The sequence below is a fragment of the Euprymna scolopes genome, chromosome 30 (genome assembly GCF_053919585.1).
Source record: "Euprymna scolopes isolate OS-2025 chromosome 30, ASM5391958v1, whole genome shotgun sequence".
Classification (NCBI taxonomy): Eukaryota; Metazoa; Mollusca; class Cephalopoda; order Sepiida; family Sepiolidae; genus Euprymna; species Euprymna scolopes.
Window position 1 is genome coordinate 38406606 of NC_136511.1, and position 25246 is coordinate 38431851.

The 25246-nt window shown below is 30.9% G+C and overlaps 1 protein-coding gene across 4 annotated transcripts in view; it reads left to right on the plus strand.

The window, feature by feature from the left end:
* The first annotated feature begins 960 nt into the window (after positions 1-960).
* Positions 961-25246, plus strand: part of LOC145254751 (discoidin domain-containing receptor 2-like) — a 546415-nt gene continuing 522129 nt past the window's right edge. For all 4 annotated transcript variants that reach the window (XM_080113491.1, XM_080113493.1, XM_080113492.1 and 1 more), the window contains exon 1: positions 961-1876. In XM_080113491.1, the coding sequence (XP_079969617.1) occupies positions 1654-1876 (223 nt within the window). In that variant the 5' untranslated portion in view covers positions 961-1653. The remainder of the gene's footprint in view (positions 1877-25246) is intronic.

A 25246-nucleotide genomic window follows, 5' to 3' on the forward strand; every position in this document is an offset into this window, starting at 1 on the left:
TCAAAAGAGAGTCGTCAACCTAATAGGTCCTGAACTGCCATCTAAGCTTCAGCCTCTGCCCCGTCGACGTAATGTAGCATCCCTCTGCCTGTTCTACAAGTATTTTAATCTGACGAACTGCAAGCACTTGTGCCCCCTCGACGTAAGAACCCCCAACAAACCTGACAAGCAGCAAAATCCCACCCCTTCACAGTAGAGATCCCTAGATGTAAGAGAACCTTCTACTCCAGTAGTTTCTTCTCCAGAACCGCTAGACTTTGGAATTCCCTTCCGAGTTCCTGCTTTCCCAACTGTACTTACATGCAAAAGTTCAACTGTAACATGAACCGACATCTTGCTACACATAGTACCCCTGTGGCTTATGTCCCTGATAGTAACCCCCTACAGCAAAGTGGCAATGTGCCTTGTTTGGGGTGAAATTGCAATAAAAATAAATAAAAATATGGTCGACGCGCATTAAATATACTTTTAATTTTTTTCCTGTTAAGCCTGCTATTGACGATAATCCGCAGGTTAAAAGGAATTAATTTTACGGCCGGGGGGGGGGGCGTTCAGATCAGGTTCGCCCCAAAATATTTTTTTCAAAAATGCGGAATGTGTAGTTAGAGCGCTTTTATAAGTAAAAATATGTAAACACTAGAAAATGATTACATAATATTTTTTAATTTTACTTATATATATATATTCATAGTGAACAGAGAGATGTGTATTTAAGATTTTATTTTTTATATATTTAGCTAACTGAGCAAATTTAACCCCCCCCTTCAAATTCAAACAACATAACTCGAGCCCAGTGGGTGACTCAACGTCTAGATTATAAATATTATATATGTAGAAAAAGACTAGAACACATCTAATGCCTGACTGACTTACATTCTCCAATGCTGCTGCTGCTGCATTTTATATAGGACCCCCCCTCCACCTACGTCTTTTATGATGACGGCTGCTGCTGCTGGTTTTGTAAGAGGAGGAGGAGAAACGGAGAAAGAGTAGGAGTGTCGTTGTTCCTACGACGACGACTACGAAAGGCATTGTCGTAGGGGGAAGAAAGGAGAAACAAATAAAATTGACTTGTGTTCTTCCCAGGAAAGAGAAGAGGGGGGAAAAAGCCCAAATAATAATAATAATAATAATAATAAAGGCAGGAGATAGAAGAACTCCCCTAGAAATTGAAAATAATAATAAAAAAGAAGCCAGCAGTTTTTTTTTTTGTTTTTTTTTTTTTACCTACGTCGGCTACATCTTATATATTTTGGTTGAACCGACGGAACTCCCCTTTTTTATACCAAAAGGGGGGAGACAAACAAAAAATAAAAGAAAAATGTGGACATCCTTACCTCGGATTTCTTCCGTTCTTACCCAAGCACTGACCAACTTCATCCATGGAAGATGATACCGATCCCAGACACGTCTTCTCTGTGGTAGCATCGCCACCACATCAGACCCCAATTCACGACACGACGATCAAGGATTATTAAATTCTGTACCCCCTCCCCCTAAAATTAAAAAGGGGTCTCTTTAAGAACCCTTTTTTTCTTTTTCTTTTTTTTTTCTTTTTTTTAAATCACAAAAAAAAAACCCTGTAAAGGGTGAAAATTATATTAAAAAAAAAAAAAATTGGCCATAACCGATTCTTTTTTAAAAGAATAAGCGATGGCCGATCTAACATCGTCGTCTTTAGTTTGTGGACCCCAAAAAGGGACGGACCACGTGGAACGTGTCCATTTCAAGACGAGTGCCGCCGTCGGAAATGGGACCTTACCCAGGAAAACCTGGACCAGAAGGAAACCATTCACACTGGAAACCTTGTTACCGTTATACATATTGGTTTTATCTTTGCTTTTATCCCATAACTTCGGTGAGGCACTTGACTTAGGTAAGTAAAACGAAGATTGAAAAATAATAAACAGACGCGATTTTTTTTTTTTTTCACCGTTTTATAAATGGATACATTTTTTCATTTCAGTTTTGGCAGTCATTTCATCACAAAGTAATAACCCGTTTATATATATATATATATATATATATATATATATATATATATATATATATATAATAAATGCAGCGACAAACACGCGCACACATAAACTCCACAAAATATTCATAATCGCAATAATGAATATCAACAACAACACAATCTATTTTCGCTAAATGTTTACTTTAAGGGTCTAGGTAAAATAGACTTTTAAAAAGTCTATTATGCAACCGCGAACCCGTATATGGAGTCGGTAACGTTGGTGCACGTCGCAAACATAAAACAAATAATATCTAAATAGTGTGTGCGTGTTATTCTCGATTAAGATGAGAATAGTAGTCCGAAGAATCCAAATTATCAAGAAAATGCACTTCATTAATTCAACTACTAACCCCAAGTCCGCGTTGGCAACACACCGATTAATGAAAGGATAGCAATTGTACCGATTTAGAACCTTAACGTAAACAGATACTAGTGCAGAGAGTGATCCGATCCGGACGTAAATAATAACGTTATTATTTAAAAAGCCATTCTTAACATGGGGAGGGTGTTTTGTACCTATTCTATACTTCAACCTTACAATTGAATAAAAAAAATATACCATAAAACTTTAATTAAATTTGGAAATACGATTAAAAAAAAATAGCGCGGATCACTCTCTGCACTAGCACCAGTAAACATTTACCTCATATACTTTCATTTTGGTGAAATTGAGTTTTAACGACCTCGCTTGCATAGATAATGTTCCTGATAAAATTTTAGTATCGAAATGTTGATGTAATTAATTAATAGGTAGGGTTAAGAAAGAACGCATATATATTGTGTGTGTATTGAGCTTTTTTTTTTTTTTTTTTTTTTTTTAGTTTATTGGGATTAAAATATCTCCACTCTGATGAGTTGTAGACGACGAAACACGTGTCCGTGTCAGTGAATAATTATATTAAAAAATAAAAAAACTATATATAAATGCGGATATTTATATTAGATTGTAGTTTACTATTGCTTATAAACACTGCATCTCTTTTGATTTCACTGTGTATATATGTGTGTGTGATCTTCTTTAACGCTAAGTCCGGGTGGCAACACAGAAATAATAAATGGAAAATGCACGGCGCAACCTGGGTGTAACTGGACCGTTAAAAGTCAACGTTTGCCCCTATAAAGTAATTATTTTATTTATAGCATGTTTTTATGTATTTTCCCCCAGCAGAAAAAAAAGTTATCCACCCTACCCTACCCCCGAAAAAACACACACGCATCTAAAATTAATCTTCAAAGGATTAAGAAAAATAATCCAGATTACAACCAAACAGACTTTGAATTGGTTACATGTCCTTAAAAACGCTATCTAGCCCGGAAGTGGGTGATCATTACCACTCTGGGGGCGAGAAGTGGGTGATCAATTTTACGTTAAATTTATATGCGAAACTGAACACCGTAGTCTTGTGTGTGTGTGTGTTTTTTTTTTTTTTTTTTTTAACTTGTTTATATGTAATAACCACATAAAAATAAAGTATTTATTTTGGGTGAATTAATTATCAAGGGATGCACTATGCAGGGTTTGCAGGGATACAATATATTATTTTCTTCCATTGACGATAGTTGATTAGTTCAGGTTTATAACAAATTGTCAACTAAACTGGATTTCTTTTTAAATTATCCGTAAAAAGCTATTGGTAAATTTTAACACGTGAAAGTAAAATTTAATTTCGAATTGGTTAGTAGCAAACATGTTTTAGTTGCGACATATCTGAGATGCTTTTTAATTTATTATGAAATTCTCTTTAATGTTTGTTTATTTATTTATTTAATTTTATTTTAAATGATGCACTGCAGTGAGTGCACCTAATAAATTCTTTTTTTTTTTGTTTTTCATTGCAAAATTTCAAATTCTAAACTTGTTTTCAAAACGAAGCGTCATCCATCTTTTTATGAAATTTCTTTCCTCATCTTTTATAAAGATTTTTTTTTTAACGCGAATGCAAACAAAATCTATGATTATATTAAATCTGAGTTCATCAACGTTTGTTTCTGTAACCTCTTCTTTTTTCTACGTAATTTGATAACACAAAATAAGAGTTAAAATATAATTTAGTTCTGGGATTGAGTTATGTTTGCGTTTTGTTTTAATATTTAATCTCTATTTTAAAGAAAGAATGATTCGAATTTTTCGCCGTTCTCTTATTTACATGCGTACAAAACAAACACTATGCAAATTAGACGAATAATAATAATAATGGTGGTGATGAAAGTAAAAAGACTTATATTAAGGGTAGTTATGCAAAATACAGCAAGTGCTAGTTTATATAGGATTTTCAAGTTAAATTCAATTTTCGCGGTAGTTTTTGTTTATTAAAACTGTTAGATGAAAGTACAGGATAATTACAAAACGTCATCTCCTCTCCTTGTTAAGAATAGGTTTCTAAATAATAACGCTACCATCTCAGCACGGTCCGTATTTTGCATCAGTGCCATTTTTAGTTATGCAAGAGGAATGTCTGAACAGATTTTCGAATTTTCGTTTGAAATCAAATTAAAAATAAAGTGGTTATGATCAAACAAAATCGATTCGAACTACATTTATATGCATTTTTTTTTGTACAAAGTCGATATCACAAGACAACAAAATTGTCCCCCCCCCTCCTTTTTTTTTTAATATAAAATTATAGCTACTTTTGTTCTTTTTATTTATTTTTTTTTCCGGAACAAACGAAACAAATTTTCATTTTATTTTTAATTCAATATTTTTCTTTCGAGAGACAAAAAAAAAAATGTTCCAAATAATATTTTTACCAATATCAACGGAGCCATGGAACCAGATGTTTATCGTTTTATTTCTTTTACAAATTTAAGTAGACTAAATAAATTAGAGTTTATTTAGAAAAAAAAAATGATGGTTTATATTTTTTTAAATTGTAATTTTTCTATTTTGAAATTTTGAGAAATAAAGTCAGAAAATTGTCATTTTTCCGGGGAAAAAATTCGGTGTACATTTCAAAGATGGCTGCGGTAGCTGAGTTAGTATTTGAAAAAACGGATTATTATTCTTCCTCCTTTTGCAGTCTGTTTTGCTTATTTTTATTTATTTTTTTTTTTGCAAAAAGTAATTTAATATAAATTATTCATTTAAAATCTATTGAATGTTAAATTTCTTGCCTAAAAAAAACAAAAAACAACTGTTTATTCATCAATAATAATTAAAACTGATTATACTTTAATGCATGGCAGGATTTCTGCAGAAATTATGGCGTTTTTTTAAGAATACTAAAATGGACGACATAAGGAGACATGAACGTTTTGTATTAATTTTCTGGAAGAACTCGACCATTTTACAAATGATCAACCAAATTGACTGTTAACTGTCTCGTTAAACCCATTGCAGGCAGCGTACTGTTTTCGCTTTTTTTTTTGTTTTGCTTTTCATATTGCCACTCAGACTTAGGGTTAATAAAGGACTTTTTTTTTTCATTCGACAATTTATTATTCCCTACATTATTATTGACAATAGCAGGTGGATTGCTTATAATGGCATCACAAACCTTTCTGTAAACATCTGACAGGGATGAAAAAAAAAAAAATTGCTAAAACAAAAAAAAAATGCCTTATATTCACCTTAACACTAACCCTAAGTGGCAATTTGAAAACAAAGGCAAAAAAAAAAAAAAAAAAGAACCAACGTAACTGAATCGTTGGAAGACATTTTTGTACTTAATACTAACTGTACTAAAATAGTAACGTTATATTTAGAAATCCATTCTTAATATGGGGAGGGGGCGTTTTGTGACCATTCTGGACTTTCACCTAACAATTTAATAAGCAAAAGGTAGAGTAAAATTGAATTTAACTTGAAAATCTTTTCTAAAAATAAACACCACGGTTCGCATTCTGCACAAGGGTCGTCATTTTATCATATAAGAGGGTGTTAAATGTCAATGTCGTCTAATTAAACCCTAAGACATAACAAGAGAAATATAACCTTTACCTTCTAGTATTTTTATCTTGTGTTTTTTTATAAGACGACTCTAATAAAAAAAAAAGTACACATTTCGTCAACGATGGGCTTTTTAATATTGAAATAAAAAAGGTGGCATCATTTTTTTTACGAATAATATATAACCGTAGAATCGATTTTCCCCAAACAAAACAAAATCGAAAATGTTAGTAAAATATGCCGACATTCTTGGTCGTCATCTTCTTGTTGTTGGCCGCGTGTTTTATGGTGCCACAACTGCTGCACGACGACCTCCAACAACAATGACGATGACGGACAAATAAATAAGGACTTTTGTAGTTTTCCTCAGTTTTTTTTAAATTTCGATTCAGGAAAACCAACTCAACTCCCTAACAGTTATTCTATATCCAAACAATACGTAGCCTCTAACACATAAGCTGATTTTATGGGATTTGAAAGTCAGAGGCAAATAGCATTTAAGCTGACAAATCAAACCGCCAATTGTCATTTGTTATTGTTGCACCGTTTTATTGTCAATAATTTAGTTATTTTAAAAACAATCTAGCGGGGTGAGGATGCCGGCTTTGCCCAGTTGTAAAATATGCTTAAATATGATATTTTAATTTGTCCAGATTTCGTATATATTATTATAGAGTCGGTCTAAAACGATCTTAAATGACCATCTAAAAATTAAAAATCAGAAGTAACTAATTTTTACTTAAAGAATATAATAGCTGTCTAATTTAACATCGCAAATAATTATAATAAAATGATAACTTATCAAATAAGAAAATGGAGGTACAGAATAGTTAACAAATACTCTTCCACCCTCCTTATGTTTGTCCAAGATTGTTTTTTAAATAATGTTATTTATAACCGATTTTAAATATTGGAAGCAGACGGCTTTGTTAACTATTCTGTTCCAACACTAAAATGACTAAACTGCATCCCGGGCAACGTCTGTGGATAGAATTAGTTGTATACGAAAGAAACGAAGAACCACCTATCAAGGTGAAGTAACTTGTGATGAATTCACGGTTTAGTCAGTTGGGGGGGGGGGATAAAAATGTTGTCTCCTTCCTCATGCCCCCAAAACGAAAATGATTTCATTTCGAATTTGATTTAATAAACTTATTTATTTAATATTTTAAAAAATTTCGTTTTGTATAAATTCTAATTCGTTATTTATTTATTTATTTATTTATTTATTTATCCCGACCCTCTTTGAATAATAAAAAAGGACGTCACTCTACTCTGGGTTTGTTTCTTGAAAAAAAGGAGAATCGGGAATATTTTATTTACATCTTTCTTAAATCGAAAAAAAAAAGTATTTTCCTTTTGGGTTTAGTTAATATTTTCAGTGATATTTTATTGTGTACAGAACAGATTAGGAATATATTTTCAAATAAACCATAAATAAATTAAAAAATAGAAAAGAAGCAATAATTCTCCAAAACAATGCGAAGTTTTTATTTAATTCACATACCTCTAGAGTTTTTTTTCTCCCAAAAACGGGAAGTCGAAGAAATTTCTTTATTTTCATAAATACGAGTGTCGTCCCCAAAGTAAAGCCTCCTATTTGTTTACTCAAAAAAGTTAAAGAGCCAGGAAGATGGGAGTGGTACCATTAAAACGAGCGACCTTTTGCCATCTAGAATTTATTTTTCTACATGGTCAACACCATTCTCAATGCACTTTTGCCAGGAATTCAATGACATGACGCATCCCGGCTTCTGACGCACGTTCATGACAGGGGTTGCTTTTTTAGCGGCTCGTACCGTCAATATTTGCAACGGAGAGATGAAACTTTCAGGTCATGAATGCTTAAGTTCATAACAATGCAATTTGCAATCCTCTCTGATCCATTCTGGCGGAATTAAAAAATAAGAGGCATTACGTTTAGAAAGCCTTACATAGAAAGTACTTGTGCCATTCTTTTACCAACTAAATTTCTTTATCGATACTAGATAAATGTTGGGTTTAATTGTTCTCGTTATCACATTCTTTAAATAAAAGAATGTACACTTTTAGAACATGTACTTCAGAATTAAAACGGTGTTATATTAAAACTGTTAATCAACGTTTGTTTCTCTAAAGTTTTCCTACATGTTAAAATTGACATTAGTTCTGAGATTGACTTTTGTTTTTAAAAAATCCATTTTAATTGTTCTTATTAGCTTTAATTTAAAATTATTTCACCAGCTAACCCATATTTTATTGTGTGTATATCATTATTACCCTCTCTCACTACGTGTATGAACCCCGTCTCTCTGGCTTAATCAGGTAGTTATCACTCTCGTTACCGTTAGCCCCCCTTTTTTAATTAACAAAAGAAAAGAAAGAATAAAAATATTGGAATAGTCTATTATAAATAAAACTGAACATCACCACAATCCGTAATTATAGAGGAAGACGAGGGTATGATAAGTAGAAAGAGACTAGTTTTGGATTTTATCTTTTTGGTGCTTATGCAATTATTGTGTCGCGCTAATTTTTTATATAGTATTTTCAAGTTTTACGATATCTTTTCTTTTTATGATTAAATTGTTAGATGAAAATACAGAATATTAAAACATCCTCCGCCTCCCCATGTTAAGAATAGCTTTCTAAATGTTATTTGAGCACGGTATAATAAGTGCATAAGTACCGTTTTTTATATTTAACTGGCTTTACAAGCTCACAATTTTCCCAATTTAATCCAAGTCGAGATCAGTGGGTGGCCCAACGGGTCGCATTCTTTTCTAATCATTATTAAAATACTACCCCCTCCTCCCCTCTTTGTTGTAGTCGTCACTTCGTCACGATTCTTGTCAAAACTGTTTCTTCATGCCGTAACGACTAAACTGACATTCCTATCTCGAAACAACGCTTTTATTTCTTTCCGGAATTCTTCAGATTAATTTCGAATCTAAATGTTAATAATGGTGCCGCATTTTTTGTTTTGAAACCATTTCATGAATGGACCTCAAAATAAATAATTCGGTTCGATTCATAAATTTCTCACTGGTTCGATCGTTTTTTTTTGTTTGTTTGTTTGTTTTTTTTTCTTTTTCGTATTTTATTTTTACCGAAAACTAAATAAGATGAGGTTCGATTAAAAAATTACACCGAAAAGCGTTTTGTTTTAATAAATATATCATATTAATTTTTATTTCATTCGTAATATAGAAGTAAAATTATGAAAATAGATGAAGACGGAGAATCGACGATGTTGAAATGTTCAAATTGATTTAACATTTTTTTTTCTTTTGTTAAGCGCGTGATGTTGCTGCTGGTCGCCTCTTTCCGAACGTAGCATCCTCATCTCGATTTTAGAAATATCAGTTGAAAAATCATTTTTAACCATATTTTTTTTCCTCCTCAAGGAATGAAAATAAAAACATATTAGATTTTGTGATGAGGTGGAAATGGCGACCCCCCCTCTTCATTTACATTATTTTAAATTTATAGTTGAAAAATATCTCTAACAATTTCTGCTGACACTGAAATGAACAAATACATCATCATTGTATGTTTTCCATAATTAAATGAAATAACTAAAAAGTCGCGCTTTTGGAATTGTCTTGTTTTGGGGTGGAAATAAAAACAGTAGACATACCTATGACCCAACGGGTCATAACCACTACCTATTAGACTTTGATTTCATTAAAAAAAAAAAAAATGGTATAATATATGGAGAATACGGACCGTACTAAAATGATAATGTTATTATTTAGAAACCCATTCTTAATATGCTGAAGAGAGGGCGTTTGTAAAACTATTTTATACTTTCATCTAACAATTTAATAACTAAAAGATAATGTAAAACCTGAATTTAACTTGTAAATCCTATTTAAAAATAATACGATCTGTATTCTGCAATATGTACCAAAATCTTAAACTGTAACACATACTTAAGAGATGTTCTTGTGCAGTTCTCTTGCTAATATAGAAGTAAAGATTTCGGTACTCATGCAGAGAGTGATCCGTGCTGCTGCTGAAATAATAACGTTATTATTTAAAAAGCCATTCTTAACATGGGGAGGGTGTTTTGTACCTAATCTGTACCTTACAATTGCATAAAAAAACATAAAACTTTAATTAAACGTGGAAATACGATTCAAAAAAATAGTGCGGATCACTCTCTGCATTAGCACCAAGATTTCTATCATTTTGCTTTCTAATTTGCATACGTGTTTACGGTGTGTACGAACACACCCTGTAAATTAGATGACAAAATAAATCATACGAAGCAGTGGAAAAGAGGCTCTCTTTCTCTATCCCCACAGATATTGAAAAATGTTAATGTGTTAGTGAATCAACAGAATGGGATAAGAAATACATAGATAACTAATAAAAAAAATCGGTGACCTTTTCAGTTAATTACAAATTACAGATAATTAGAATTAAAACACACATTTCTAAAACATAACTTAATCTCAGAACTGAGGAATATTTTAGCATGTATTATTAAAATGTATAGGGAAAAGGCCTTAAAAATGTTAAGCTTAATAATAATAATAATAATAATAATAATAATAATAATAATAATGAAACTTTTTGTGAGTGAATATGGTGATCATCTCCTTTCTTTTTGTTGATTTATTCTCATCGTTTAAACTAAATCTAGGAGCTGGTTTAATAATTTCTACTGAAATAAAAAATAAAAAAAACTTAAAATAGTCACGCATTTGCGAATGTATTGTTGCATTGAAAAGTTGTCGACTATCATTATTATCATCATGGTCATAACCCCCCCCCCTCGTAGAATTGTGATGTCACTCATAAAATTGGTCACATGCCGGGTAAATTATGGACACGGCTAATTATGGATTCGTCTCTTGTTTAACTTAACAAAACCCCGGAAGAATGGGGGGAAAGGGCTGCACTTTGACCTTTCTCCCCGGCCCTTCACTATTATTACGCATTAAATCTGCTCGTTTTGATACAAGTAGAAATAAAAATAAAAATAACTTTGCACCAATACAACCCGTTTTATGTACTTGATAAAATATGGCGAATGCATTATTAAATTTGGCAATCTTTCGATGTACAAAAAATGTTAACAATTGGTTTAAATTGTTTTACGCAAAAAAATGCGACAAGGCCGACTGGAAATTCGTCGACAAATATTGGAAAATAAAATTCTTTGTATTTTCTTTTGTTTTATTCGTATTGTCAACCCGGACTTAGGGTTAATGAAGGATATTTTTTCCGAAAATAGATGCAATTCAACTTTTACATCTTTTGTTTATGAAATTGTTAGATGAACGGACAAAATAGTTACAAAACACCACCCTCCCTATGTTGAGTATATGTTTCTAAATAATAACGTTATTACTTCAGTACAGTCCGTATTCGCAATAATACCAAAGTCGAATAAAATATTTAACTGATTTTTATTATTTAGTTTATTATTCAATATCTTAATTTGGTTGTTGATAAAAAAAAAATATTATTGTATTAATTTAGTGTGTATAAGTTACGCGAAACAACTCTTCGAATTCTCTCCCCTTGTTTCGAGTGGAATTCTTCCAAAATGAAAAAAAAAAAATTATGCTGCAAACTTAAAATACATAAGTGCTTCAAAAAATCAGCGGCTAGTTTGACAAAGTCGGTTAAGTAACGGCACAGTTTTTTTTTTTTTTTTTAGAACTAAGCTTACAGATAGTTTCCAAAATTTTCAAAATAACAAATCGATAGATTATTACATTTTTCTATCGGTTGGTAACATTTATTTGTTATATATCTGTTTCTTTCTCCGTCTGTCGCTTCGCTTACTATATATTGCCTTTTTGAATAAATATATAAATATATATATATATATATTTTTCAAAAAGAAAAAAATATATAACTACTTAATTTACTCACATAAAATTAGTTAGCCTGAAGAATCCTAGAGTGGATGAAACGCGGAATATTCAGTGTAGCTTAATCGCCATATACATTTTATAACTTACTATATATATATATATATATATATATATATATATATATATATACATATATACACACAATAAAATGTAATATTACAACGCCTTTTTGGTTTCTAACATCATTGTTTTTAAATTGTCAAGAAAATGAAAATTTTTTGTTTTTCGAATATGTACACGAAAATAAAGTGAATCACGAAATCGCGAAGCTAGCAGAAAACAAACGAGGGTGGTCCGAAAATGGCAGCCATCAAATGAGCCATCTCAAGGTTTACTTGTGACAAAAGGACGGAATGCAGGGTAGCCAGCTACTTTCTAGGGGTAGGGCAGTCTGGCTGAGTACAAAATAGCCATTAAACGGACTCCTCTGCATTCCTTAAGGGATCGCCGATAAATCAACTCCTCCTCAAAGCGAACAGATAATCTTTGAGAGGGTTGACTGAGCTGGACCATACCTCATCCAGGTATGGTCTGGTACTGCCAAGGCAGTGTTGACTCCGAATTATCGACAAGTATGGCAAAAGCCGACTGTTGCGCCTGCTTTTGAAGCTGGTTCGATCTTTTGAGACAAATCAATTCGGACGTTCGTTTGCCTTTTTGTCAGGCTTTGAAAATGGCGTTTTTACAGGTGTCCAAAATAAAACGTTACTTAAACAGACTGATAAAACTATTAAGGTTTTCTTTGCCAATTGTTTTCTAAAAATCGTGTTTTTCGCTCACTGGATCGAGAAGAGAAAAAAATTTGTTGGTAATCCTCCCAAAATGTTATACTCACAGAAAATGTCCCCAACACATTTTTAATTATTCAATTTGATCATTGGAAAGTTGCAAACATTTTATTTTTCATTCAAAATATTTATTTTCGCTCATTTTTAGAAACGAAAAGCTTCAAATGAAGTTCTAAAAATTACCAAGTTATACAAATTTGCTAAATTAAAACGAAACATTAAAATAGCTGAATAAAAATAAATAGAAAACCGAAATTTAATTTTATGAAATATTTTTTAATCATTTTTTTTATTTGTTGAAAAAAAAAAAAGAAAGAAGAAAAAAGAACGACTGACATTTGTTATTTTCCTTTTCGTTTAATTGAAGACAAACCTGCACCTACTGAGAACGAGGATCGAACTCACGACAAACATTTCTTTTGATCATCTTGATTTTCTATTTTTTTTTTTTTAACATTTAACACTTCTGGTGCACAAAGGTTAAAAAATATTTGGCGGACCTGTATGAGATTGGCCACTCCTTAAAATTACGTGTTTCACCTTTCTTAATTTTTTTTTTCCGACGATTATTATAGCTTACAAACTGAAGTATACTATCAGCAAAAAAGAAAAATTGAAAAAAAAAAAAAATAAATAAATAAATAATAATAATATGACCTAAGAAGAGGGGGGGATCATTTTCTTGTTATAACAGTCTAATCACGTGACACGTCGGTAAAAAAATAGACAGTAAGTAAGTCAGGTAGCAATGAAATAAAACGTTATAATGAGAAAGTGCTCTTTCTTAAAAGTCATTAATTTTTTTTTTTTTCGAAATTTTTTCCGCTGATATATTTAAGTCTGTAATCTATGATAATCGTCGAAATAAAAATTAAAAGAAACGTGTAAAACACGCATTTTTAGGGGTTGGGTAATTTCGTACAGGCCCGCGAAGTATTTCTTTTTGTAACTTTTATTTTTGAAAAAAAAAAAAAAAAAAAAAAAAAAAAGACTAAAGCTGAGCTAATCAACGTTTGTTTTTAAGACTTTTCCTATATAGTTTAATCACACAAAATACATGTTAAAATATTCCTTGGTTTTGGGATTGAGTTATCTTTACAACACACCCATTTTTATTATTCTGATTAGTTGCAAAATTAAAATTTATACACAAGTCACGCATTTCTTATTAAATTTCTGTCTATTACTTTCATCCTCTCTCACTATGTCGTTTGACTCCATTCTACACTTAATTTATACAGTTTCTATCACTTCTCGTTTGCATATCTCTCTATCTGTTTATTAACACCCAAAGGTAATAAAAACTAACTCTAAAACGGGAGATTGAAATAGTCCATTGTAAACAAAAGGAAATATCATCACAGGTATTAATATTACAGTCCATTTAACTATTTACACATGCATATACACATGCAATATTATGAAGTTAAGATAATATAATGTGTATATATTTTCAGTATTTACTTGCTTAGTAGTAATATGAAAAATATATATGGCAAGTAAGCGACGCAGAGGTGTCCATGTTTCAGTATAGCAAGAAATAGTAAGTTTAGAAAGCCAGTTAAACGAGGATCGAACTCACGAGAAACATTTCTTTTGATCGTCGTGATTTTAAAATTTAATTTAAAACAAAGACAAAATCAATCATCTCTCTCGGCATCTACCTTTTACAAGGATGCGATATAGGTAAAATATTTTCGCTTGTTTTCTTTTCCTTATAAGGGAAATGGTTTCCATAATGTTTTATTGTTAAAGTGTTTTTTTTTCAATAAGTCTGACGAAAGGCTGTTTTTGTGAAAATTTTCAAACGACATAATGTTTAAATTTGTCGGAAATAGTCTTGAAACAATTGAAACTAACGATTAAATACATTATTTGTTGCTATCAATCCATTCCTTGATGTCTTGGTTTTTATTAAAACACACACACACACACACACACACACATACATATATATATATATATATATATATATATATATATATATATATATATATATATGAGAGAGAGGGGGATTCTTTTATTTTAAAAAATTGATTGGCTTATAAAACACCTTTTCCAAATTTAAACAAACTTTTAATCTGAGCTCAATGGGTGATCCAACGGGACTACCTTTTCTATCCGTTTTTCTCAAGACTAAATTATTCCTTTTGTCTTCTCCTCTAAAGATGCATTTGATGCTAATTCGTAATTTTCTTGGGATTTATTTTCTTATAGGTTTTTAAAACAAATTTTGGCTCTATTCTAGCCCAATATATTTTCATTTTCTTTTGAAATCTCTTTTCTTTTTTTTTTAATGTTAAAAATTCATCTTTTTTCTTTCTTTTTTTTTTTCTTTCACCTTAAGAATGTACTTTTTTTTCGTCACTTCTGGTCTCAACGAACGAACGATTCTACCTCTCCTTCTATCACAATTCAACAATTCGGATCAAATGGTGCGTTCAAACGAAAACTCGATTGCAACTGAACGAGTTTCTAGAAATAAGAGATCAAATTAAACCTTTGTTTGAACATTGTCTAAATCCACCACACGACAAATATTCATTTTCGTTTTTTTTTTTTTAATCAAAATTCGAATGATGATCATTATGTTGGATTTAAAATTGATTTTTTGAAATTCAGAAGCTAACATTGCGAATTCAAACACATTATCTCCTATATATTTTTAAACCCATGTATTTATCAAGTTAAACCACTTGTCGCACTGACAGTGAGATTAAAAGGCCCTATTAAAAGAAAAAAACGAATTTCTAATTTACTCAGTTATGTCGATGCAATCGACATTCGAAAGTTAACTCATTTGCATATTGATTTGCAAAACGAACTCTTAAATATTTTTTTCTGTTCGATTATTTTTGTTTTGATTACTCGCAGTTCATTTAATATTTTCTTGATCGTAATTAAATGCTTAGCATTTTGTGTGAAAACATATTTTCTAGTCAATTTATTTCTGGTTGTTGCAATATTTTTTTCATTTTTCGTGTACAACATGAAAACCACGGGCCCCACTAATAATATGTATTTTTTTAAAAAAATTTTGAGAACATGCACTCTCAAATATTTTCTTTGTTCAAAACTTTGTTTGGTATTTTAGAATAGGTATTTGTGGTTTCATTTTCCAAAAAAGAAATCGCTCATCTTTTCTTTCTTCCTTTTTCACGAATACAAGAAAACATATTTTATTGAGGGGTTTACAGTTATAGAACCCTTTTCACACACACACACACACACACACACACACACACACACACACACACACACACACACACACACTATATATATATATATATATATATATATATATATATTACACACACACACTATATATATATATATATATATATATATATATATATATATATATTACATACACACACACAGGTGACCAAAAATATTCATTACTTTAATTTATCACATAGATAAAAGATAAATCGTTGATTTAACCTGAAATGAAACTAGAAATATTTTACTTAGAAATTATATAAACAAGTTTTTTTTTATTTCTTTAGGTTTTCCTTTCGTCAAATTTAGTTTATTTTCTTAAATGAAAAACGGATCTTAAAAGATCTTGTTTTATAGATAATAGATAATAAAACTGTCAAATAAAACGGAATAAAAATTCCTTACGATTTCGATTTATATGTTAGAAAATTTTTCATTTTAGCTCCAATGAGATGCACATTTTAATATCGTTTTTTTATTTTTTTTATTTTGATTTGCCAAAAAAGAAACTGGAATAATAAAAAACCTGAAACTAAATAATTAATTTTAAGGAGTCCTCTAAGTCCTTTCAAACACGCCCCAACAACAGGCCGCTGTCGTTGTCTCTCTCTTTCATGGAGGTGTAGGTCCTTGTAGTTCTTAAAGGATCCAAGCGCTACTACCATAGATGTTGACACAAACTGTTACAGTCTGGTCAGGGCTTGTCGTGCCCCACTTCCCTCTCTCGTTTTGAAAGACGCCTTATTATAATGCTAGTAGTTCGTATAGAAATTGTGAGTTGTTTTTAAGGATTGTTTTTCATCGTTCCAACAATTGTATGAGGCTCACCAATCTAGTTCCTCCTTTGGAATGTGGATGGTACAAAACCGAAGGAGATACCTGAGGAAGAATTCCAAGACGACGTTCGAACAACTATTCTCTTTCTGTGTGGAAAGAGATGCATATATATCGACATCTTGTATTCAGAATAAAAAAAAAAGAATTTTTTTAAATTTATAAATCACACCTGATTATCAGCTTCATAGACTTTTTCCCTCCCCCTTATATATAGTGTGTGTGTGTCACTGCATTTATTTCTTATCCTATTATATGATGTTAGTGCTAGCCATCGATACCTTACGTTTCATGGACAACGAGAAAATATCTTTTGCAATGGCTAACAGTATTATTACTGCATAGTATATATATGATACAGTGTATGTGTATCATTGATACACATACACTCCTAGTCTGCATCAAAATTAGTTTATCTTTAGTATAAATGCTCTATTTTGTGACATAGTGTGAATATATATATATATATATATATATATATATATATATATATATATATACATAATGTGTATAAATGTGAATTTTTTATTAAAATACCACGTTCACTTTTTGTTGTTGTAAATAGCAGAATAATGTTTAACTAAATTATTGTATATGAAAAAAAAAAAAATTCATTAGAAAAAAATATTAACAAAATAAAGAAACCCTGTTAAAAAGCAAAGAAATATGGCAACAATCATTCTAATATACATGTGTGCATAAAATTATGTGTAGGTGGGTATCGGTATATGAATCTATCCGTAATTGCAGTTACAAGTTTTGTTCTCTTTTCCTTTTTTTTTTTTTAAAACAAATTATATTTCCGTTTGAATCACTTTTTAATCTTTATTTTCTTTTAAAATCTTTTCATTTTCAAACTTCAAAACCTTATTCTGAGTGAATCTCCCCAAATGCAACTAAATATAAAATATACTACACTTTCTTCTCGCGCGACTTTTACGAAATCTCCAGGGTTTCATATTTTCTATTGAATTTAGAATCGAGTAAATATGAAAATGTAAATAAATAACCTAAAACGACTTAAGCTTATTCGGATTCGGTGTTTAACTTTTGTGTTCAGCTTGAAATGACTTTAGTTGATGCATTTCTATAGTGACTCATGTCTGGCACAGTTTTGATCACATCGTTAGACATTTTATGGGAATTAAATTAAAGGAAAAAAAAGGAATTAAATTGATTTCAGTCTTTTTGAATTGGTTTTTCCTGTTAGAAAATCAACCTAAAAATATAAACAACAGTTCTTATCTAGGAATAACATTATTAATATATACAGTGTGTCCATAAAGTCTGTGTGCATTATTTTTTTCAAAACTTTATTTGCATTATTTTACAATTTTTTTTTTTATCGCAAATGCAAATAGTTATATATTTTTAATGCACACACACAGTGTGTGTGTGTGTGTGTGTAAACATTGTTAAACATAGAATTCTTGTTTGATAATACTTGATTAAAAAAAAATTCTAGTGATCTACAACAAAGCTTCTTTCTTAGAACTGCACGCCTGTGGAACTCTGTTCCGTCTGCCTGCTTCCCACCCGACTACAACTTGGATGTCTTCAAGTCCAACGTTAACAAATTCCTAATGAACCGCCCCCTTAAGTAAACACTTCATCAAATCTCCACACTAACGTAATGTACTTGCAATAACCCTTATCCCTGAGTGTCTTCCGGGCCTTGATAAGTGGTGATCACTGTAAAAAAAAAAAAGAAAAAAAAAGATCTGTTTGTGTTAAAATAATAATAAAAACCAGCGAAACCTGTGTAAATTCCACAGGGGACTCATTCATATGTAATATATTGATGTTGGTATTCTGTGGATGTTCAGCGTAAATGGAGACGCTCTGAAGTATTTATCTAAGCTAGCAGGGACGCCTCGTGTAGCCTGGTCGAAAAGTACGCATAAATATGATATTTTAATTCTTGCAGATTTCGTTAATGTTCTATCGATTTTTATATATTATAAAGTTTCGATTTCAAAAATAAAATATATCCATATGACTTGGATGCATCAGCTTGAATCGAGACTGAAACAAAAACTTATGATAAAATTATTTATAAAATAAAAAAAGATTATTGGAGTCCCATCAGCTATAGCCGAAACCGAAACCAAAACTTATGAAGAATTCTTGGTAAAATTATTTATTACAAGAAATGGAAGTCCATAACAATTTAACGACAGTCACTCGGATGTAAACGTGACACACAAAATAAATAGCACACACGCTATCCTATTAATATATAGAGTAATATATGTTTCATATGTATCACAAACATTTTCGATTCTTCGTCGAATTCTCTTCAGGTGAGAAATACAGACGAACAAAAGAGCTGGAGAAAATAAGTTCAAGCATGCGCACGTAAAGTCAGTTAAACGTAAAAAGAAAAAAAAAATCAAAAAGGGGGAGGCGAACCAGTGCAGTTCCAGAAGAAACTTTAACAATTTAAATTCCAATTGTTAACGTTTCTCCTGGAACTGCATCGGTTTATTCGTTTGGCGTCTAATTTCAAATGCGTGTTCTCGGCTGCTTCTTTGAAATTCTCTTCTTTTCTCCAGCTTTTTTGTTCATTTGTATTTTTAACCTGGAGAAGATTCGATGAAGAATCGAAAACGTTTCTAATACATATGGAACCTATATTTCATTTTTTTTTTTAACACAAACAGATCATCAGAAAAAGAAAAAAAAGATATAACCAAACAGATAAATTCTATTTATATAAAAATGTTTGATTAACTGAAGGAATGCTACCCCCCGCACACACACGGGTGTGTGTGGGGGGTGTTAGTAGTATAAAAATGTATTTATCTTATGACAAATAAGCAGTACAGAAATATACAGTTTAATTTTTGGTGGAAATCTACAGGCTAATTGGTTACTTGTCATGAATATATTTTCATACTGCTACTAAGCTCTACTCACGTATTGAGCACTTATATATGTTTTTGTGTTTTATTTTTTTTATTACCGTTTTATCTGTTTGGTTACATATGTTTCGGATGTTGGACCATGCTTACAATCCAACAGCCTCGTCAGAACATTTCTGTATGGTCTGACGAGGCTGTTGGATCGTAAGAATGGTCCAACATCCGAAGCATATGTAACTAAACAGATAAAACGGTAATAAAAAAATAAAACACATATTTGCTCTGCAATAGTATTGAGCATTCTCTTCAGGTTTTTACAAATTACCAGTTTTACTATATATATATATATATATATATAGTCATCCACATACAGTACTGTTTTGCTGTTTCACAGCTAAACAAGCAACTACCTCAAGCCAGTATATATATATATATATATATATATATATATATATATATATATATATATATATATATATATATATATATATACACACACACACATTGTGTAAAACTGTTAGACATAGTTTAGTGGTAAATAGTTTTAAATTTAATTCCGATAGAATCTAATTTCAAATTGGTCACATAATAACAAAAGTTTTCCCAGTTTCTTCCGTCGAAAATGTAAATGTGATTGAAGTCCGCGAATATTTGACTTCTTTCTGCTTTTTTTTCTCCCGCTTGACTAGTTAGGGTTTTGTCTTTTAAACAAACCATGTAATTAACATTTTTCCCCCTTTTATTTTTTAATTTTTTGTCTACATGGCATAACGTTTCTTTTTTTAATTTCTTTTTTTTTTTCTTTCTTTTTTTTTTTTGGCATTTGATGGTGGTTTAACGGATTTGTTCACTTCTTTTCTTAACCCCAAGGAATAGGAAATGAAAATCTATTTCCGGTTGAAAATGAAATTAATTAAATTAAAATTTTTTTTTTTTTTTTTTTTTTTTTCGGAATGAGGTAGGTAGCAAACAAAAAATTGCCCCCACCCCTTTTTTTAACAACTTTATAGAACAACTTTACACACCTCTATACACTGCATAGTTTTAGGTGATCGTACTTGTATATATATTTTATAAAGAATTTTAGCATTTAATTCTGGATTTAAATGGATATATTAATTAAAAAAAAAATGCTGGAGAAACAGCAATGACACAAAAAAGTGTAATAGCTTGTAATAAAATAGACAATAACAAGAAAGAATAAACAGAAAAAGGGGATACTCTTCTGTTTTAGAATAAATCACGTTTGTCTTAGGAATCTAGCAAATTCAAGATATGTTGACATGAAAAAAAAAAATGTTATTGTTTGGAATCACGTGACAAAAAGTTACCACAATTTTTTTTTTTTGCCAACATTATTACCCGACCAAGAGGTTGGTTGTAAAGGAAGTTTAAAATTCTCTATGAGGTACAGTACTTGGAAATATTTTAGTTTTTAGGTAGTATTTCTTCATTTAAGCAAACATTGTAAAAATAACAGAATTCATCTGTTTGATTATGCTTTTTTTTTTTTAATTTTTTCATTTTTTTTTCTGATCTGTAATGTGGCAAAATGAAATGAGGTACACCTGGAAATGTTTTAATTTTACATAAATTTAATTCATCTAAAGTTTTTTTTCTTTACATTGCCAGAAACTTTTACGGAAAAATAAAACAAAATAAACCAAAAACATTTTTTTACTACAATTAGCTCTTATCAAGGCTAAAAGTGACTCGATGATAATTGTTAATGAGATGAATCGATTGTCAGTTGTAAAGATGAAGAATATTATGAGAGGATTGAAAATGATGAATGGAATGAACAACATTTGATTTGTTATGACGATTTATGACACATTTGTTGATATCGGGTTTCAAGACGATCATGTTGTAGTCTGTAGAGAAGTAGTCCCATGATAATAGTGAAACCATCTTATAAACATGATGAAATCAAAACAGGAAACAGAAAGAGAAGTTGAGATCTGTGTGGAATCAACACATTCAGATTTAGGTAGATATAATAAATAAAATGGATTGACCGTAGTTCAGGGTGACTCAAAGACTCATTTTTAATAGGCTATTATACAGATGTTGGGGAGGGCGTCACACTTTTCCTTGGATTAAACTTTATCTTTATCTAATAATGCTGAGTGTTTCATTTTCTTTAGCATGCGTTCATGTTAAAAGAATTTTTTTTTTTTCTAATACGTCACAGTTTCTCAAGGCTAAAAGCCATTCGGGAATAAGGATTGATCAGTTGGATGTATTAGCTGAATGATGAAAAATATTATGAAAGGACTGAAAATGATAAATGGAATAAACAAAATTTGATGACTTATGAGGACAGCTTTTTACAAGTATTTGAAAATATTGGAGTTGGAAACTATTATGTTGTAGCCTGCAGGGAAGCAGTTCTATGGTATTTGTGTTCGGGTTACAGGAAATTCTTGTAACTTTCTTGTAAAACTTTCACAGCAAGAGCTCGTCTTATTAACACAACTACAAAGAAGTTTGTCTTCCTCCATGTGTCTAACATTAAGTTGCATTTCCATGGACAAAGTTTCTTTCCAAGAACTTCCTGTCTGTAGAGCACGTTACCAGTTTCATTGCTCTAAATCTAAATATTGCTCAAGGGTTATTATCATTATATATATGTGCGTGTTTATGGGAACATATGTTTCTTCAATTATATTTCACCTTTTATTCATACCAATCCTTTAATTTATAAAGCTCGATGTAAGTATAGAGCATATACAAATAAATGACAAAAGGTCTTTATTTCAAACTTCAAGATGTTGACCACCTTATAGTTTATTTTTTTTACAGCATGTTGAAATGTTCAATTCTTGACAGCACCTGTTTCGTAGCGGAGAATCATTCATGTAATTATGTCAATTGTTGAATCTATTCCGCCCTTAACTCATCTTCATCAGAAGAAACGGAACTCATCAACTTTAAAAGAAAATAAAGGAATTACATGATTACAAATGCAATCATTTGTGTGTGTATGTGTGTGTATGTATAATATATATATATATAGATATATATATATATATTATATATATATATATATAGCTTAGAGAGTTAGGAGAATAGAGTAAATTCAATTCTATAAGAGACTTATCATAAAGCTCAACAAATTTCATTGGAGCTTATTGTTTCTTCTCTCTCTCTCTCTCTCTCTCTCTCTCTCTCTCTCTATATATATATATATATATATATATATATATATATATATATATATATATATATATGAAGAAAAAAATCAATACGAAAAATGTTTATATCTTTTCCGTATTTATTTCCTATGTGTTGACAGGTGAATATATATATTTGCCTGCAACATGCATAAAAACAACAACAAAAAATCTCTATTTGTTGCAATGTTTTTTTTTTTTTTTTTATCTTTTGTTAATTAAAGGATACTTTAAGAGAAAAACAAACAAAAAATAAAAACAAAAATAAAACTGTCCTGTCAAAGAATTTTATCTTGTAAATGTTGTGCGGGGGGGGAGTGTAAGAAAAGCACAACAGTTGGCTGTTTCTATTTCGCTGATAAAAACGTTTTCTGATACGCACACTCTGATTACTGACTGAATTAGTGGATGAAGATGCAATGATTTAGTTGTGGACTTGCTATATAAGTACTTCTTACTCGTTCTAGTACTGTTCAACTACTTGAGGCTGGGTGAAAAAAAAAAAAAAGTGAAAGAGGGGGAGGATCGTACTCATTGACTTCGCAAAGCCAAAGTAAGCAATGAGTCATCTAATCCGAAAGACAATGACTTTCTGTTTCTTATCCTTAATTGTTTTTTTTTTGCCTCTTTTTTTTTTTTTAGTAAGAGTGGGGAGGAAAGTGTTTCTCATGATTTTAGAAGATCCCTTTTCATTTGCTAAGAGAAAACACACGTTTAATTGTGAAGAAGTATGGGGGGGGGATTAATGTTCAGAATCCCCCACCCCCTCGTATTTTGGGCGTGGGGGAGGGGTAAATAAAAAAAAAAGAGTGAATCTTTCAATTGATAATTTTACATCCATTGGCTTACATATTTTGATCTGCCGTTATGGTGCGTTTGTGCTCGGCCTAATGGATACAGAACTGCAGACTATGGATTATAAGTTTCTTAGGGTATCTATTAAGTTCACTTACGAGCTAACACGAGTATGGAAAGGCATGAACCCTCTATTTCCTCAAATAAAATGAGAATTTTTTGTTTAAAGGTGATTTTTCAAATCCCCCACTCCCCGGTAGCATTTATGGGAAATGGTTAAAACTTAAGAGTGTGATATGAATGTTGCAACACCCTTTTGGGGGTCGTCATCTCATTTTTACATGTGCCCACCCCTAAAGTCAAAAGTTGAGAAGACTGATTCTCTTCTCGAATAAGTTTTTTTTTTTTTTTTCGCACTTGATGTTAGATATCTATTATACTAACGTATAGTAAATCAACGTTTGTTTCCATAAGGTTTTTTAAAAATATATATTAATCGCACAAAATAGATGTTAAAGCGTACTTTAGTTCTGGGATGGAGTCCTGTTTCAAAAATAAAAATTCTGTTTTAATTGTTGTAAGTAACCGTAATTTGCATGTTGTGTGTGACCCATCTCTTATCTATCTCTATCACTTTCACCCTCTCTTTCACTATATTTTGCTTGACCTCATATTATTATTTTATATGTTGTCAATAACTCTTTGCCCCCTCTTTTTATTAACAGTCGAAGATAATAAAGAAAGGAAAGAATAAAAAAAGATTGAGATAACTCATGATGAACGAAAGAGAATATCGTTGCAGTCAGTAATACTATTAACCCATAGTTGGAGAGAAGAGAGAAAAATAGATAGCGAGCAAAAATACTTTTTTGTTTAAATATTTAACTGGATTTGCCAGCTCATTTTTTTTTTTTATTGAATCAAATAATTTAAACCGAGCTCAGTTTTTTTTCCCTCACAGATCGATAAATCTTTGAAGAAATTCAGATCGTTGTCTTCTCGTTACGATCTGCCATTTTGATCTCTCCAAAGTTTGTCCATCATAAACTTTTCAAACAACAACAATGGCTGAACATGTTTTGAAGGTGATCAATAATCGATTTATTTTGTGGTGAACCAAATATTGATTATTTACTAAGTTATCTTTCAAAGTTACTTTCATCCTTTATAAATTAAAGGAAGTTATTGTTCGATTGGTTATAGATTTTTATGATTTTTTTTATGGTGTACATATTACTTTAGTCTTTTTTCAAATCCAAAATCGCTTCCTTGATTTTGATATGAGATTAAATTTGATAGTTTTTAGCATTTCTTTTTTTGTATTATTTAATGAAGCCTTATTTGAATAAAAGTTATTGAACTAGGAATATTGATGAGGTCAAGGCGTTGTATAGAATTTCATTCTTTATCGTTGTATTCCATAACTTTCTGCGATTGAAAAACGTCTCATATGCTGTTGTTGAGCGTCATTCATGATTATTTTTGTTGGCATTTGTTTCCCTGATATCTTTCTATTAGGAATTCTTTCTAGAAGAATATTGAGTACTTATGAAAGGGACCAAGTGAAGGTTGCCAACATCCCTAAGTGAAAGTGTTTCTGTGGAATGAACTGGGTTTGAACTTGGCACATCAACGTTGTCAGCTCATGTCGTTAACCACTGAGCCAATGTCAACTCCCTGCTGTTGCTATAAGCAAGTCTGAGCTCATGAAGATTATGCCTTAGGATTGTCTAGTCTTCACGAAATTCTCCTTGCTGATTGTGTTACAGAGCGCATATAAAAATAGCA